The 17,257-nt window shown below is 41.2% G+C and overlaps 2 protein-coding genes across 4 annotated transcripts; both read right to left on the reverse strand.

Annotated features, from left to right (window-relative positions):
* Positions 1–570: 570 nt before the first annotated feature.
* Positions 571–13,317, reverse strand: LOC142994529 (protein disulfide-isomerase). Its single transcript, XM_076145225.1, has 11 exons — positions 12,943–13,317; positions 12,552–12,752; positions 12,281–12,405; positions 12,030–12,167; positions 11,734–11,841; positions 2,639–2,764; positions 2,264–2,461; positions 2,025–2,145; positions 1,470–1,651; positions 1,220–1,309; positions 571–1,111 (listed from the first exon to the last, which is right to left on the reverse strand). The coding sequence occupies exons 1-11, from the start codon at positions 13,121–13,123 to the stop codon at positions 1,022–1,024; spliced, it is 1,560 nt and encodes a 519-aa protein (XP_076001340.1). The 5' UTR covers positions 13,124–13,317; the 3' UTR covers positions 571–1,021.
* A 162-nt stretch (positions 13,318–13,479) lies between these two features.
* On the reverse strand, positions 13,480–17,126 carry LOC142994521 (lipopolysaccharide-induced tumor necrosis factor-alpha factor homolog). Of its 3 annotated transcripts, none has more exons than XM_076145211.1 (5): positions 16,891–17,126; positions 15,709–15,871; positions 15,516–15,626; positions 14,818–15,025; positions 13,480–14,665 (listed from the first exon to the last, which is right to left on the reverse strand). In XM_076145211.1, the coding sequence occupies exons 2-5, from the start codon at positions 15,842–15,844 to the stop codon at positions 14,560–14,562; spliced, it is 561 nt and encodes a 186-aa protein (XP_076001326.1). In that variant the 5' UTR covers positions 15,845–15,871; positions 16,891–17,126; the 3' UTR covers positions 13,480–14,559. The 3 variants fall into 3 exon arrangements, with proteins under 3 accessions (XP_076001326.1, XP_076001327.1, XP_076001324.1); XM_076145212.1 differs by having other exon boundaries at positions 15,709–15,931; XM_076145209.1 differs by having other exon boundaries at positions 15,709–15,970.
* Between the last annotated feature and the right edge of the window lie 131 nt (positions 17,127–17,257).

Genomic DNA, 17,257 nt, shown 5'->3' on the forward strand with positions numbered 1-17,257 from the left:
CAGTCAAGATACTATAGATCACATTAGATTTATTTAAAAAGAATACTATAGTCTACTGTACTTCAGGGACACTGCCGATCCGTCCACAAATATTCACACCATATTCTGTGTCCACCGCTTTGGCCTGGCGCTCATTACGTTTTTTGAAACACCCAGGAACAGAATGACAGAGATGCTCCTGGCAAAATTGCCAATAATGGACACAGCGGGTGCAACAGGGACAAGGAGGGTCAAGCTCAGATTCCAAGAGTAAGATGCTTTTTATTTGCAGTACATAGTTTCTCTCTCTCTCTCTAATATTAGGTATAATAATGTCAGCAATGTTAACATATTTAGCTTTTCTTTTTTTTAAAAATATATTTGTTTTTATTTTATATTCAGTTGTGTTTGGCTTTGATGCAATACTGTTTTGTGCACAGAAACAGTTAAGCAGGAGAACAATGACACAGTGTCATATGAGAAGCATCATACAGAGAGATAGAGTGACGCTCCTGAAGGGCAGCCAGGGCAGGAGGCTCCAAATAGTGATGTCATACTTCCATTTTCACTTTAGAGCCCTTTGGAGCTATAGGCCTCTCTATTGTTGTTCATTTAGGAGGCTTGTTACTGAATGCCACAGATTGTCAAATATCAGGAGTTGCAGAGTTCTATGTTTGTAAAATGTGTAAGTTTAATAGTTATGACCTGATGATAGTCGGGTTTATAATTCATGATTGATTAATCCAGAATGCACAAGATTTCAAACATTTTCCTTCAGATGTATGCTCAGTATCTTTTTTTGGCATACAGTAGTAACAAAGAAATGGCAGAGGCCAGCTGACCTCAAATAAACTGGTAGACATCTTGTTTTTCTTCACATGACGACTTTATTGGATGTTATTGTCCTATTAGTTAATGAGCACCTAGTTCTCTCTAGATAAACAAAGATCTGGGACAAAGTATCACCTGTATGCAGACACACACACACACACTCACACACATGCACAGAGAGAGAGAGAGAGAGAGTTATGTGTTTCTTGTATTAGAGTTCATCTTTAGTGTCAGTTTTGTTGGCCTTCTTTGCCTCTTCCGCTTTTATGGCCTCAACATATTTCCTTCTATCTTCATCCTCCTGAGACATAAAAGAGAAAAAGAGGAAGAACGGTTTTTAAAAGTCACTGCCAAACCCAGACATGTAAGCAAACACATGCAACCCATACAGAAAAAAGAGACTATTCACCTTGACTCGGTCTTTTTTAGCTTTCTCCATCTCTCGGTCTACAAATTTAACGAGGTCCTTCAGCTTCTGCTTACCAGTGTAAACCACCACCTGAGAGGAGAACACAGGCCGTGGGAACTTTAACATACAGTCACATATGCACGCACACACACACACACACACACACACACACACACACACACACACACACACACACACACACACACACACACACACACACACACACACACACACACACGCAGTGGCATACCCTTTCAGCAAATAGAGCAGGAAAGAGACAGAGCGACGGGTAGGGCCCCTGCATAGACATGTTGATGTCATTGGCTGAGGCATCAATGCGAGCGATGACCACGTCCTCTCTCTGCTTTAAGGCCTCGGCAAGCTCCTCCCACAATGGGAACACAGCACGGGACTCTTGACTGTAATGCAGATCTTGAAGTGTATACACATACACACACACACACACACACACACACACACACACACACACACACACACACACATACACACATTTTAATAATATAAAATGTTAAGGAAATCTGAATTGCCATCTGGATCCTGATCTGCATCCCCCACACACATATCAATCATTCTGATTGGTTAGATATAAATATTGAATGGATTTTGTACACTTCTAATCATGACAACTTAATTTAAATATATGGTGTTAACATAGCATAACAAAGTAATCAGTCCATTGTAGAGTAGTTCTCCTGTTTAGAACAAATAATCAAACACACCTGAAACATATAAATATACATGTAACATATGTAAGTGTGGATGAATAAATACTGTGTGTACTTACAGAAGAGGACAAAGACGGTCTTATTGGGGTTGAAGGCCACTTTCTCCAGGGTGCTTCCCACCAACTGCTTCACTGGCTGAGTGTCCCATCCTTCAGTTATCATCTCACTCTGCATCTTAGGCTACATGTACATGGACACACACACACACACAAACACATAGACACACACACACAAACACATGGTGTTTTCCATCAGATCTATTTCTGCTTCATGTACTAACAGGTGTGAGTGAAAGTACCTTAGCTTCGCCCGCTAGGTAGGATTTGCAGAATTCATTTATGGTCTCCAGATCCAGAGTGTCGGATGGAAGGTGGTAAGTCACATGGTTTGTCAGGTTGACCAATCGGATGAGAGGAGCCTCAAAGTCACGAACCCGGAAGTATTCCATCAGCCTACCATTACGAGGCTCATCCACGTTCACCAACACAAACAACACCTGAGCACACACACACACACACATACACACACACACACACACACACACACACACACACACACACACACACACACACACACACACACACACGCCCACATACATACACACCACAAAGTTAGTCATGTTCACTCCATACCCACTGTGTATTTGAGTGTGTGTGTATGTGTGTGTGTGTACCTCCAGCCTGAATGCTTCTGCAGCAGTGTAAAAAGCATAGTAGATCTCTTTAAAGTCTGCAGAGCTTTTGTTGACAAAGAGGAGGGCGTGGTTCATCACAGGCGATGCTAAGATCTGAGTTGCGGTCTGCAAAAGACGGAAGAGCAATAAATCCTCTGTTAACAATGTATGATTCCTTAGAAGAGATGTAGAACAAAAAGTAAATCATGCTTACAGATCCGAAACACCTTTAAAATTTAAAAAAAAAACTTCTATAACAGAGGTCTTCAACAAGGGGGGTCCGCGAAATTAGTGGTTGATATGTTAACGTTCTATATTTTTTTAATTTAATTAATTTTTTTATTTAAAACAATTTTCTTCCCCACAAATCTAAATGTCTTGAAAAACACATGAACATGAATCCAACATGGGGCACATTGGGGAATATTGACAAAATTCGGAAAAAGCTGACCCCGTGGTCATTGTTTTGTAAAACTAGAGAAAACCAGAAAAGCCCGTATCTTGGACAAGGAAGGAGCTAGAGTGTTAACATTTCAGTCACAGCCTCCAGGCTGCATTGGCATGAATTTGTGTGAATTTGGGGCAAATCTGAGAATATTGTGAAAATCATGAAATGTTGACCCTGCGTTCATCGATTTGTAAAACTAGAGAAAACCTTAAAAAAGCCCATATTTTGGACAAGAAAGGAGCTACAAAGTTAACATTTCAGAAAAGCCTCCAGGCTGCATTGGCAACAATTTGTGTGAATTCGAGGACAAATCTGAGAATATTGAGAAAATCATGAAATGTTGACCCCGCGTTCATCAACTTGTAAAACTAGAGAAAACATTAAAAGCCCATATCTTGGACAAGGAAGGAGCTAGATTGTTAATATTTCAGACACAGCCTCCATGCTGCATTGGCATAAATTTGTGTGAATTTGGGGCAAATCTGAGAATATTGAGAAAATCATGAAAACGTTGACCCAGCGGTCATCGACTATTGAAACTAGAGAAAACTTGAAAAGCCAATATCTTGGACAAGGAAGGAGATAGAGAGCAAACATTTCAGACACAGCATCCAGGCAGAAATGGCATCACTTGGTGTGAATTTGGGGCAAATTGGGGAATATTGACAATATTCCAAAAACGTTGACCCGCGGGTCAGCGATTTCTGAAACTAGAGAAAACTTGAAAAGCCCATATCTTGGACAAGGAAGGAGATAGAGAGCTAAAAATTCAGACTCAGATCCAGGCAGAAATGGCATCAATTTGTCTGAATTTGGGGCAAATTGGGGAATATTGAAAATATTTGAAAAACGTTGAACCGCGGGTCAGCGATATCTGAAACTAGAGAAAACTTGTAAAGCACATATCTTGGACAGGGAAGGAGATAGAGAGCTAAAATTTCAGATACAGCATCCAGGCAGAAATGGCATCACTTGGTGTGAATTTGGGGCAAATTAGGGAATATTGAAAATATTCGAAAAACGTTGACCCGCGGGTCACCGATTTCTGAAACTAGAGAAAACTTGAAAAGCACATATCTTGGACAAGGAAGGAGATAGAGAGCTAAAATTTCAGACACAGCATCCAGGCAGAAATGGCATCACTTGGTGTGAATTTGGGGCAAATTGGGGAATATTGAAAATATTCCAAAAACGTTGACCCGCGGGTCAGCGATTTCTGAAACTAGAGAAAACTTGAAAAGCCAATATCTTGGACAAGGAAGGAGCTAGAGTGTGAACATTTCAGACGCAGCATCCAGGCAGAAATGGCATCAATTTGTGTGAATTTGGGGAAAATTCGGGAATATTGAAAATATTCGAAAAACGTTGACCCGCGGGTCAGCGATTTCTGAAACTAGAGAGAACTTGAAAAGCACATATCTTGGACAAGGAAGGGGATAGAGAGCTAAAAATTCAGACTCAGATCCAGGCAGAAATGGCATGAATTTGTATGAATTTGGGGCAAATTGGGGAATATTGAAAATATTTGAAAAACGTTGACCCGCTGGTCAGCGATATCTGAAACTAGAGAAAACTTCAAAAGCACATATCGTGGACCAGGAAGGAGATAGAGAGCTACAATTTCAGACACAGCATCCAGGCAGAAATGGCATCACTTGGTGTGAATTTGGGGCAAATTGAGGAATATTGAAAATATTCCAAAAACATTGACCCGCGGGTCAGCGATTTCTGAAACTAGAGAACACTTGAAAAGCCCATATCTTGGACAAGAAAGGAGCTAGAGAGCTAAAAATTCAGACTCAGCATCCAGGCAGAAATGGCATGAATTTGGATGTATTTGGGGCAAATTGGGGAATATTGAAAATATTCGAAAAACGTTGACCCGCGGGTCAGCGATTTCTGAAACTAGAGAAAACTTGAAAAGCCCATATCTTGGACAAGGAAGGAGATAGAGAGCTAAAATTTCAGACTCAGCATCCAGGCAGAAATGGCATCAATTTCTGGAATTTTGGGCAAATTGGGGAATATTGAAAATATTTGAAAAACGTTGACCCGCTGGTCAGCAATATCTGAAACTAGAGAAAACTTGAAAAGCACATATCTTGGACAAGGAAGGAGATAGAGAGCAATAATTTCAGACACAGCATCCAGGCAGAAATGGCATCACTTGGTGTGAATTTGGGGCAAATTGGGGAATATTGAAAATATTCCAAAAACGTTGACCCGCGGGTCAGCGATTTCTGAAACTAGAGAAAACTTGAAAAGTCCATATCTTGGACAAGGAAGGAGATAGAGAGGTAAAATATCAGACTTAGCATCCAGGCAGAAATGGCATGAATTTGTCTGAATTTGGGGCAAATTGGGGAATATTGAAAATATTTGAAAAATGTTGACCCGCGGGTCAGCGATATCTGAAACTAGAGAAAACTTCAAAAGCCCATATCGTGGACCAGGAAGGAGATAGAGAGCTAAAATCTCAGACGCAGCATCCAGGCAGAAATGGCATGAATTTGTCTGAATTTGGGGCAAATTGGGGAATATTGAAAATATTTGAAAAACGTTGACCCGCGGGTCAGCGATATCTGAAACTAGAGAAAACTTCAAAAGCCCATATCGTGGACCAGGAAGGAGATAGAGAGCTAAAATCTCAGACGCAGCATCCAGGCAGAAATGGCATGAATTTGGATGAATTTGGGGCAAATTGGGTAATATTGAAAATAGAGAAAAACATTGACCCGCAGGTCAGCGATATCTGAAACTAGAGAAAACTTGTAAAGCCCATATCTCGGACAGGGAAGGAGATAGAGAGCTAAAATTTCAGACACAGCATCCAGGCAGAAATGGCATCACTTGGTGTGAGTTTGGGGCAAATTGGGGAATATTGAAAATATTCGAAAAACGTTGACCCGCGGGTCAGCGATTTCTGAAACTAGAGAAAACTTGAAAAGCCCATATCTTGGACAAGGAAGGAGATAGAGAGCAAACATGTCAGAAACAGCATCCAGGCAGAAATGGCATCACTTGGTGTGAATTTGGGGCAAATTGGGGAACATTGAAAATATTCGAAAAACGTTGACCCGCGGGTCACCAATTTCTGAAACTAGAGAAAACTTGAAAAGCACATATCTTGGACAAGGAAGGAGATAGAGAGCAAAAATTTCAGACTCAGCATCCAGGCAGAAATGGCATCACTTGGTGTGAATTTGGGGCAAATTTGGGAATATTGAAAATATTCTAAACACGTTGACCCGCGGGTCAGCGATTTCTGAAACTAGAGAAAACTTGAAAAGCCAATATCTTGGACAAGGAAGGAGCTAGAGTGTGAACATTTCAGACGCAGCATCCAGGCAGAAATGGCATCAATTTGTGTGAATTTGGGGAAAATTCGGGAATATTGAAAATATTCGAAAAACGTTGACCCGCGGGTCAGCGATTTCTGAAACTAGAGAGAACTTGAAGAGCACATATCTTGGACAAGGAAGGAGATAGAGAGCTAAAAATTCAGACTCAGATCCAGGCAGAAATGGCATGAATTTGTATGAATTTGGGGCAAATTGGGGAATATTGAAAATATTTGAAAAACGTTGACCCGCGGGTCAGCGATATCTGAAACTAGAGAAAACTTGTAAAGCCCATATCTTGGACAGGGAAGGAGATAGAGAGCTACAATTTCAGACACAGCATCCAGGCAGAAATGGCATGAATTTGGATGAATTTGGGGCAAATTGGGGAATATTGAAAATATTTGAAAAACGTTGACCCGCTGGTCAGCGATATCTGAAACTAGAGAAAACTTGAAAAGCACATATCGTGGACCAGGAAGGAGATAGAGAGCTACAATTTCAGACACAGCATCCAGGCAGAAATGGCATCACTTGGTGTGAATTTGGGGCAAATTGAGGAATATTGAAAATATTCCAAAAACATTGACCCGCGGGTCAGCGATTTCTGAAACTAGAGAAAACTTCAAAAGCCCATATCGTGGACCAGGAAGGAGATAGAGAGCTAAAATCTCAGACGCAGCATCCAGGCAGAAATGGCATGAATTTGGATGAATTTGGGGCAAATTGGGGAATATTGAAAATATTCGAAAAACGTTGACCCGCGGGTCAGCGATTTCTGAAACTAGAGAAAACTTGTAAAGCACATATCTTGGACAGGGAAGGAGATAGAGAGCTAAAATTTCAGATACAGCATCCAGGCAGAAATGGCATCACTTGGTGTGAATTTGGGGCAAATTAGGGAATATTGAAAATATTCGAAAAACGTTGACCCGCGGGGTCACCGATTTCTGAAACTAGAGAAAACTTGAAAAGCACATATCTTGGACAAGGAAGGAGATAGAGAGCTAAAATTTCAGACACAGCATCCAGGCAGAAATGGCATCACTTGGTGTGAATTTGGGGCAAATTGGGGAATATTGAAAATATTCCAAAAACGTTGACCCGCGGGTCAGCGATTTCTGAAACTAGAGAAAACTTGAAAAGCCAATATCTTGGACAAGGAAGGAGCTAGAGTGTGAACATTTCAGACGCAGCATCCAGGCAGAAATGGCATCAATTTGTGTGAATTTGGGGAAAATTCGGGAATATTGAAAATATTCGAAAAACGTTGACCCGCGGGTCAGCGATTTCTGAAACTAGAGAGAACTTGAAAAGCACATATCTTGGACAAGGAAGGGGATAGAGAGCTAAAAATTCAGACTCAGATCCAGGCAGAAATGGCATGAATTTGTATGAATTTGGGGCAAATTGGGGAATATTGAAAATATTTGAAAAACGTTGACCCGCTGGTCAGCGATATCTGAAACTAGAGAAAACTTCAAAAGCACATATCGTGGACCAGGAAGGAGATAGAGAGCTACAATTTCAGACACAGCATCCAGGCAGAAATGGCATCACTTGGTGTGAATTTGGGGCAAATTGAGGAATATTGAAAATATTCCAAAAACATTGACCCGCGGGTCAGCGATTTCTGAAACTAGAGAACACTTGAAAAGCCCATATCTTGGACAAGAAAGGAGCTAGAGAGCTAAAAATTCAGACTCAGCATCCAGGCAGAAATGGCATGAATTTGGATGTATTTGGGGCAAATTGGGGAATATTGAAAATATTCGAAAAACGTTGACCCGCGGGTCAGCGATTTCTGAAACTAGAGAAAACTTGAAAAGCCCATATCTTGGACAAGGAAGGAGATAGAGAGCTAAAATTTCAGACTCAGCATCCAGGCAGAAATGGCATCAATTTCTGGAATTTTGGGCAAATTGGGGAATATTGAAAATATTTGAAAAACGTTGACCCGCTGGTCAGCGATATCTGAAACTAGAGAAAACTTGAAAAGCACATATCTTGGACAAGGAAGGAGATAGAGAGCAATAATTTCAGACACAGCATCCAGGCAGAAATGGCATCACTTGGTGTGAATTTGGGGCAAATTGGGGAATATTGAAAATATTCCAAAAACGTTGACCCGCGGGTCAGCGATTTCTGAAACTAGAGAAAACTTGAAAAGTCCATATCTTGGACCAGGAAGGAGATAGAGAGGTAAAATATCAGACTTAGCATCCAGGCAGAAATGGCATGAATTTGTCTGAATTTGGGGCAAATTGGGGAATATTGAAAATATTTGAAAAATGTTGACCCGCGGGTCAGCGATATCTGAAACTAGAGAAAACTTCAAAAGCCCATATCGTGGACCAGGAAGGAGATAGAGAGCTAAAATCTCAGACGCAGCATCCAGGCAGAAATGGCATGAATTTGTCTGAATTTGGGGCAAATTGGGGAATATTGAAAATATTTGAAAAACGTTGACCCGCGGGTCAGCGATATCTGAAACTAGAGAAAACTTCAAAAGCCCATATCGTGGACCAGGAAGGAGATAGAGAGCTAAAATCTCAGACGCAGCATCCAGGCAGAAATGGCATGAATTTGGATGAATTTGGGGCAAATTGGGTAATATTGAAAATATTCGAAAAACGTTGACCCGCAGGTCAGCGATATCTGAAACTAGAGAAAACTTGTAAAGCCCATATCTCGGACAGGGAAGGAGATAGAGAGCTAAAATTTCAGACACAGCATCCAGGCAGAAATGGCATCACTTGGTGTGAGTTTGGGGCAAATTGGGGAATATTGAAAATATTCGAAAAACGTTGACCCGCGGGTCAGCGATTTCTGAAACTAGAGAAAACTTGAAAAGCCCATATCTTGGACAAGGAAGGAGATAGAGAGCAAACATGTCAGAAACAGCATCCAGGCAGAAATGGCATCAGTTGGTGTGAATTTGGGGCAAATTGGGGAACATTGAAAATATTCGAAAAACGTTGACCCGCGGGTCACCAATTTCTGAAACTAGAGAAAACTTGAAAAGCACATATCTTGGACAAGGAAGGAGATAGAGAGCAAAAATTTCAGACTCAGCATCCAGGCAGAAATGGCATCACTTGGTGTGAATTTGGGGCAAATTTGGGAATATTGAAAATATTCTAAACACGTTGACCCGCGGGTCAGCGATTTCTGAAACTAGAGAAAACTTGAAAAGCCAATATCTTGGACAAGGAAGGAGCTAGAGTGTGAACATTTCAGACGCAGCATCCAGGCAGAAATGGCATCAATTTGTGTGAATTTGGGGAAAATTCGGGAATATTGAAAATATTCGAAAAACGTTGACCCGCGGGTCAGCGATTTCTGAAACTAGAGAGAACTTGAAGAGCACATATCTTGGACAAGGAAGGAGATAGAGAGCTAAAAATTCAGACTCAGATCCAGGCAGAAATGGCATGAATTTGTATGAATTTGGGGCAAATTGGGGAATATTGAAAATATTTGAAAAACGTTGACCCGCGGGTCAGCGATATCTGAAACTAGAGAAAACTTGTAAAGCCCATATCTTGGACAGGGAAGGAGATAGAGAGCTACAATTTCAGACACAGCATCCAGGCAGAAATGGCATGAATTTGGATGAATTTGGGGCAAATTGGGGAATATTGAAAATATTTGAAAAACGTTGACCCGCTGGTCAGCGATATCTGAAACTAGAGAAAACTTGAAAAGCACATATCGTGGACCAGGAAGGAGATAGAGAGCTACAATTTCAGACACAGCATCCAGGCAGAAATGGCATCACTTGGTGTGAATTTGGGGCAAATTGAGGAATATTGAAAATATTCCAAAAACATTGACCCGCGGGTCAGCGATTTCTGAAACTAGAGAAAACTTCAAAAGCCCATATCGTGGACCAGGAAGGAGATAGAGAGCTAAAATCTCAGACGCAGCATCCAGGCAGAAATGGCATGAATTTGGATGAATTTGGGGCAAATTGGGGAATATTGAAAATATTCGAAAAACGTTGACCCGCGGGTCAGCGATTTCTGAAACTAGAGAAAACTTGAAAAGCCCATATCTTGGACAAGGAAGGAGATAGAGAGCAAACATGTCAGAAACAGCATCCAGGCAGAAATGGCATCACTTGGTGTGAATTTGGGGCATATTGGGGAATATTGAAAATATTCGAAAAAAAACGTTGACCCGCGGGTCAGCAATTTCTGAAATTAGAGAAAACTTGAAAAGCCCATATCTTGGACAAGGAAGGAGATAGAGAGCTAAAATTTCAGACACAGCATCCAGGCAGAAATGGCATACATTTGCATGGATTTGGGGGAAATTGGGGAATATTGAAAGTATTCGAAAAACGTTGACCCGCGGGTCAGCGATTTCTGAAACTAGAAAACTTGAAAAGCCCATATCTTGGACAAGGAAGGAGATAGAGAGCTAAAATTTCAGACGCAGCATCCAGGCAGAAATGGCATCACTTGGTATGAATTTGGGGCAAATTGGGAAATATTGAAAATATTCGAAAAACGTTGACCCGCGGGTCAGCGATTTCTGAAACTAGAGAAAACTTGAAAAGTCCATATCTTGGACAAGGAAGGAGATAGTGAGGTAAAATATCAGACTTAGCATCCAGGCAGAAATGGCATGAATTTGTCTGAATTTGGGGCAAATTGGGGAATATTGAAAATATTCGAAAAACGTTGACCCGCGGGTCAGCAATTTTTGAGACTAGAGAAAACTTGAAAAGCCCATATCTTGGACAAGGAAGGAGATAGAGAGCTAAAATTTCAGACTCAGCATCCAGGCAGAAATGGCATCACGTGGTGTGAATTTGGGGCAAATTGGGGAATATTGAAAATATTCGAAAAATGTTGCTCTTTTACTTCAATGTTTGAAATGTACCAATATGAATATGATATGATAAGTCCAATATAATTCAATATGACACAATGTGAAATGACATTCCTTGGCACGATCATAAAAATCAGTTTAAGGAGCTTGTTGGGTCACTGTTTTCCTTATGAACAGAATAGCTTGGTTACAGCAAAACTACTTAATATCAGGAGTAGCTTCTAGAACAGCTGGAACCACTGATGACATAGCACGTAAACGTAACACTACAGAAAATGATACAATATGACATGAGAAGACACAAGAACAAGATACAAAACATACAACACACGAATATGACAAATTTAATACTACATGACATGTTTCAATACATTACAACATTCAACTTCAAAGATGCTGACAAATACTCCAAGTAAATTGTTGTGAAAACTATAAAACTGCATGAATACAGGAATTTCAAACTGTACCTGACCGGTGTACTCAGTGACTGCTTCCATCTGGAAGACAGTGATGAAGACCATCAGCTCCTCCTTGGAAGTTTCTGGAGTCATTTTGTAAGCCTGGATACGCTTAGACTGCACCAATCACACACACACACACACACACACACACACACACACACACACACACACACAAACATACACACACACACACCAATCCATTGTTTTGAGCGCCGCATGTTGTATATTATATATTACATATTATATTATATATATGTATACATTTGTGAAATTATTATAGGCATTAAATAGTCAAACGAAACCTTTTTGAGCAGCAGCACAGCATCATGTGTGACATCATATTTGCTTATTAATTCTTCATTCAGTGTCACAGCAAAGTGAATGTCAGGAAGGTCAACTGCTGCAGCATAGAAGAGCTGGACGTACTCGTGCTTCAGATCCTACACACACACACACACACACACACGCACACACACACACATACACACACACAAATTACTGTTTAGAGGCTTAAGATAACACAGGGGAGGGAAGAAAATCAAGCCGCCTTCACCTTAAAGAACCCGACCACCAGCAGTTCCTCTGAGGTCTCTGATTGGGTGAGATCAGTGACGAGATCAGCAGCAGAACCCGCACGCCTTTCCAGCCAGGTCAAAATGGAAGCAGAGGTCTGGGGAACTTAATCACAATCCAGCAAGACATTTTACACCAAAACAACTTAGATTCAAGCTACTATTACATAAAGCGTTATGCTTCTTAAAATCATAAACTGGCCTGATTCCATGTATCGGATACCAATACACTAGTTTGTGATGTGTATGTACCAGGGCAGGGTAAGGGGTTGTGTTTGTCTCCAGAGAGGTACAGCCTGATTGCGGGCGGGCTTGTTCCATCGAGTTCCTTAACCAGGTCCTTCTCCTTTTTTACATCGATCACCGCCATTTTGACTTCTGACCCCTGTAGCTTCGCAGCGGCACCTTGAAATGCTTCTGACACGCGATATCCATCTGCAGACAACGGTGCATCTATACACACAGACACACACAGACACACACACACACACACACACACACACACACACATAGCAAGTGGTTATCAGTTAGTATTGCTCTTTTGGTTGTTTTCCTGAATCATAAATCATAAATCAGTTAAAATGCTTTAACTATGATTTTGACGGCGATAGTAACATGATCAGGTTTTGTCTCTGTAACTTACAAAAGTGTACTAGCAGCTGCTTGTATTTCCTCAGTGCCCTGTTGAAATTTCCTTTCCCCAGCTGTAACACACCATCCTCCTCTGGGATTGATTTGTCTCCTTGTTGCTCGGCCTGTGTGTCAGCAGCGATGCACACACACAGATAGAAGGTCGTCACCCCCAGCAGCAGCAGTCTCCTCATGTTGGTTTACTCACACACAACACGACAAGTTGGACACTGGAACAAGTCTGACAGGAACGCACAAAGGGTGCGGTGAAAGAAGTGCGCGTGTGTATTGTATGTGTGTGCTGAACTAGTAGTGGTGAATGCCTTTGTTATCAGCCGACGGGGCCCACCAGTCTGTCACTGATTAACTTCCCTATCTGAGTCCTGCTGTAGCTCTGCTGCTGTTCATATCAGGTGTATCAATAATATCTCTCTGCCCTTTGCCTTACACCTTCAAACAAGGTCAAATGCAAGAAGAAAAGCATGTACACACACTCACGTCACAACCATACACTTTTCATTGTCCAGACATTAAAAGTCAACGAGGCAGCTTTTTAAAACAGCTGAGTGCTTCTTCTTTTTTATTTTCCTATCAACATGATAGAATAATAAGCAATATCAACAACATCACTTTGAGTGAAAAACAAAGAGTCACCATATTACAATAACAGCGAGAAAAGGAAACGCTGATCAGTCAATAAATATATTCTGACAGGCGCATAGACACACTGCCATGTTATCCTCAATCATCAAGTCTATATCAGGGCATTAAAGCACAAACCATCTATCTCTTATACACCATTAACCCATTAATGCAATAACTAATGCAATTCTCTTTCACATCATCTCTGCAAATGCTGCTCATTATTATTCCACTAAAAAGCCATTTAAATGCTGATTGATGTGAATCCAAAACAGAAAACACTATTATGACTTTATTAACGTATTGTTTTTAACTTACTGTGCATTCCAGTCAAAATATAATACTAATAATACTTGTGTTTCTTATTGATATTGCTTTTATTTTCTAAACCAATAGTTGTTTGATTTATATTACCTGGAATGCAGAGAAATGCTTAAAAAATTAGACTTTTGTGTGTGAAGTAATTCATAACATAAACAAAAATGATGTAAAAGAATGAATTGCAGTTTAATAATGAATAATAAATATTGATCGTACAAACCCCTCATTACTAAATATGAGCTCTGTCTGTTGACTGCAGACAAAGAGGATTTTTGTTCTATCTGCGCACAAAATCTAGAATATAAGTGTTAATGAATCATAACAGAACAAAGAAAACTTGCACTGGACACCATCTTGTTGATCATGAACGTCCCCATGTCAGTGTAGTCTGATGCTGTGTGAAGACAGCGTTTTTTCCCCCGGTTCTGCTTACAAATTACAAATAATACCAATCAAAATACACATTTAGGCCAAAAGTGCAAAAAGTGTTACCATATCTATGTATTGTCCAGACATTATTAACATTTGTGTGTCTGAACCTTCCACTTTGATAAATGTCTTCACACTGTGGCAGGTGATCACACACACCTCAGCGTGGAGTGGAGCTGAGATTAGGAAAACATTAATTGGAGTACAAAGGACACAGGGCTTATTGTTCCTGAAGGTATCATCTTTTGTATTTGTGCACACTGTTTCCACAGTGTGGACAGGAGTGATGGGCATCTTGCATCCCACGCATCATGAGTGGAATCAGACAGCAGCCACAGACAAGCCTAAAAGACACACACACACACACACACACACACACACACACACACACACATACAAAAATGTGTTTGGTTGATGCTATTTAAAGAGAAATTCCATAATGTGTGTGTGTGTGTGTGTGTGTGTGTGTGTGCGCGTGTGTGTGTGTTCCTCTCACCCTGTCACAGCGAGAAATAGACATGTGCACCAGGCAGCCATCCCAGGAGAGTATGTAACCTTTGTAGTGACGACGTTGTGGCAGTGGGGGCAAGTTATTACAGTCGGGACGTCTGTCAACGATGCAACTGCCACACTTCCACTGGACCGAGGCTGAACCACGACTACTGTTTGATTCTGTATGCTGCCCACAGTCTGCCTCACACCGACTGAGGGAGAGAGAGAGAGAGAGAGAGAGAGAGAGAGAGAGAGAGAGAGAGAGAGAGAGAGAGAGAGAGAGAGAGAGAGAGAGAGAGAGAGAGAGAGAGACTTATGTTTTGTTTCAGCATTTTGTTATTTTCAGCAGTGATATTCACATTTCCTCATGTTGTTTACAGGAAATATGAGCGTGAAGCAAGTTGATTTGTTATGGGAAAATATCAGAATAATCCCAGTGTGCTCATATAAATAAGGCTTTCAGGGCTCAAAATGTCTTGTTAACATTTGTTTGATGTTGAGGGTATTGATTTGCCTTCCACCCAAAGCACTTTCCACACTCAGTCGTCAGGAATAATCTTAATTGCATTGTTGTTTTGAAGTGAAGACAATAAAAGTGGAGGAAGTTGTTGAGCACAAAAGAACCAGGGGGAGAGAGGGATATTAGACAGGTCACAGCTAGATGTAAACTGATGAGAGAAAATGAAGAGGAGGTTGTATTACTTTGTGTTGATGGATGGATGATGATGTTTCCGGGATGCTGTGGATGCGACATCGCAGCAGCTGACAGGGGAGACGAAGCCAGGAGAGGGAAAGGATCTGGCTGGATGGTAACTGTCAAACATGAACATTGAGTAACAGCAGAGGAGAGGTTTGTAAAAGTTGGGCTTAACAGAGACAGGGGTGCAATGTTTACCTGTCTCTCCATAGGTGGGAGGAGGTGTGGAGGGCATGGAGAGGGATGCAGCATATGAAGGTGGAGGGGGGATGTTTGCAGGAGTCACCAGAGCGGGAGGATGGCGACTGGCCTCATCATACGATGGAGGGTCCATCAGAAGATCATCTAATCAAGCTGGGTGCTGGTGGTGGGGTTATGGAGAGACAGGAAGCCTTCAAAAACCAGAGCTGAACAACCCTGCCTTTACCCCAATGGATGATGATATAAGTCACATGGTCAGCTGAGGAACGAGGAGGAGGAGGAGGAGGAGGAGGAGGAGATATATGGCCACAAAAATACATGCTTCATTCCTTTAATTGGCACCAACATGCCTAATGGGTACAGGTGGATGAGTGAGTAGTTGAACTGATTGAACACACATTTTTTATCACACCCTTTTCTTGGTGTGTCCGGTTCACAGTTTAAACCTATTAATGCTTGTAACCCTAAAGCCTGTCACAGTTATGAGAGCAGGTAGTTTAATCCACCAAACCCAAGATATGTGCAGGATTGTACAACGCACATGACTGAACTCTGCAGTATTTGGAGGAAAACCTGCTGGCTGATGTGGGTTGTCAACCAATCCAGCTTTTACCTTTAAATATACCAACGCAAGCGAGCATAAATATTTGATGATGATACTCTCTGTTTTCAAGCAGACTGACAATATGAGCCCCTGGAGTTATGTAATTCATTATGTGAGTCACAGCTACAAATGTGTGAGTCACAGCTACAAATGTGTGAGTCACAGCTACAAATATGTGAGTCACAGCTACAAATGTGTGAGTCACAGCTACAAATTAAAACTTAAAAACTTAATCTAACACACTTAAGGTATTGGTTTACACACTGACCGGATGAATCACTGTGTCATTATGACAGCACTGTCATTACAGAACACCTCTGCAGTTCCACCTGAGCACCTTTCCCTTTTCTCTCTATTGTGTCATTCGACATCAACAACTGTTGTTACGCCACAGCAACGATCTGAGTCAAGTCAACAGACACGCACAGTGCTCATGTTCTCTGCCACGTAAAGCCAAGCCACATCCATCCAAATGTGATCCAGGCAGGCAGAGACCCGTCTCCACATAGAGAAGTTGGAGGTATAAAGAAAGTGGAGTACAAAGTGGAGTTTGATAGTAAAATGTTTGCTTTTACCTTGTTCAGGAGAGGAAGTTCAGCTGGCATGAGGAAACTCAATCGATGTTAGAGGCAGTCATGACATCATCAGCCTGTTCAACCTGTTCTCCTCTGGAATTACAAACATTTGACTTCCCTGCCAACTTTCTTTACCTGTTCCTCTCCCACTAACTCACTTTCTTTACCTGTTCCTCTCCTACTAACTCACTTTCTTTACCCTTTCCTCTCCTACCAACTGACTTTCTTTACCTGTTCCTCTCATGAGAATCTTCCATCTGAATCTGTTTCACCTTCAAGAAATATGTGGTAGAACTTTATAACACACTGTTGCAACAGTGTACATCACTTACTTAGGACTTATTTGGAAATTATGAAGGAATGAATG

The sequence above is a fragment of the Genypterus blacodes genome, unplaced genomic scaffold, assembly GCF_046128005.1.
Source record: "Genypterus blacodes isolate CSIRO-AG114 ecotype Tasmania unplaced genomic scaffold, CSIRO-AGI_Gbla_v1 ptg000030l_1, whole genome shotgun sequence".
Classification (NCBI taxonomy): Eukaryota; Metazoa; Chordata; class Actinopteri; order Ophidiiformes; family Ophidiidae; genus Genypterus; species Genypterus blacodes.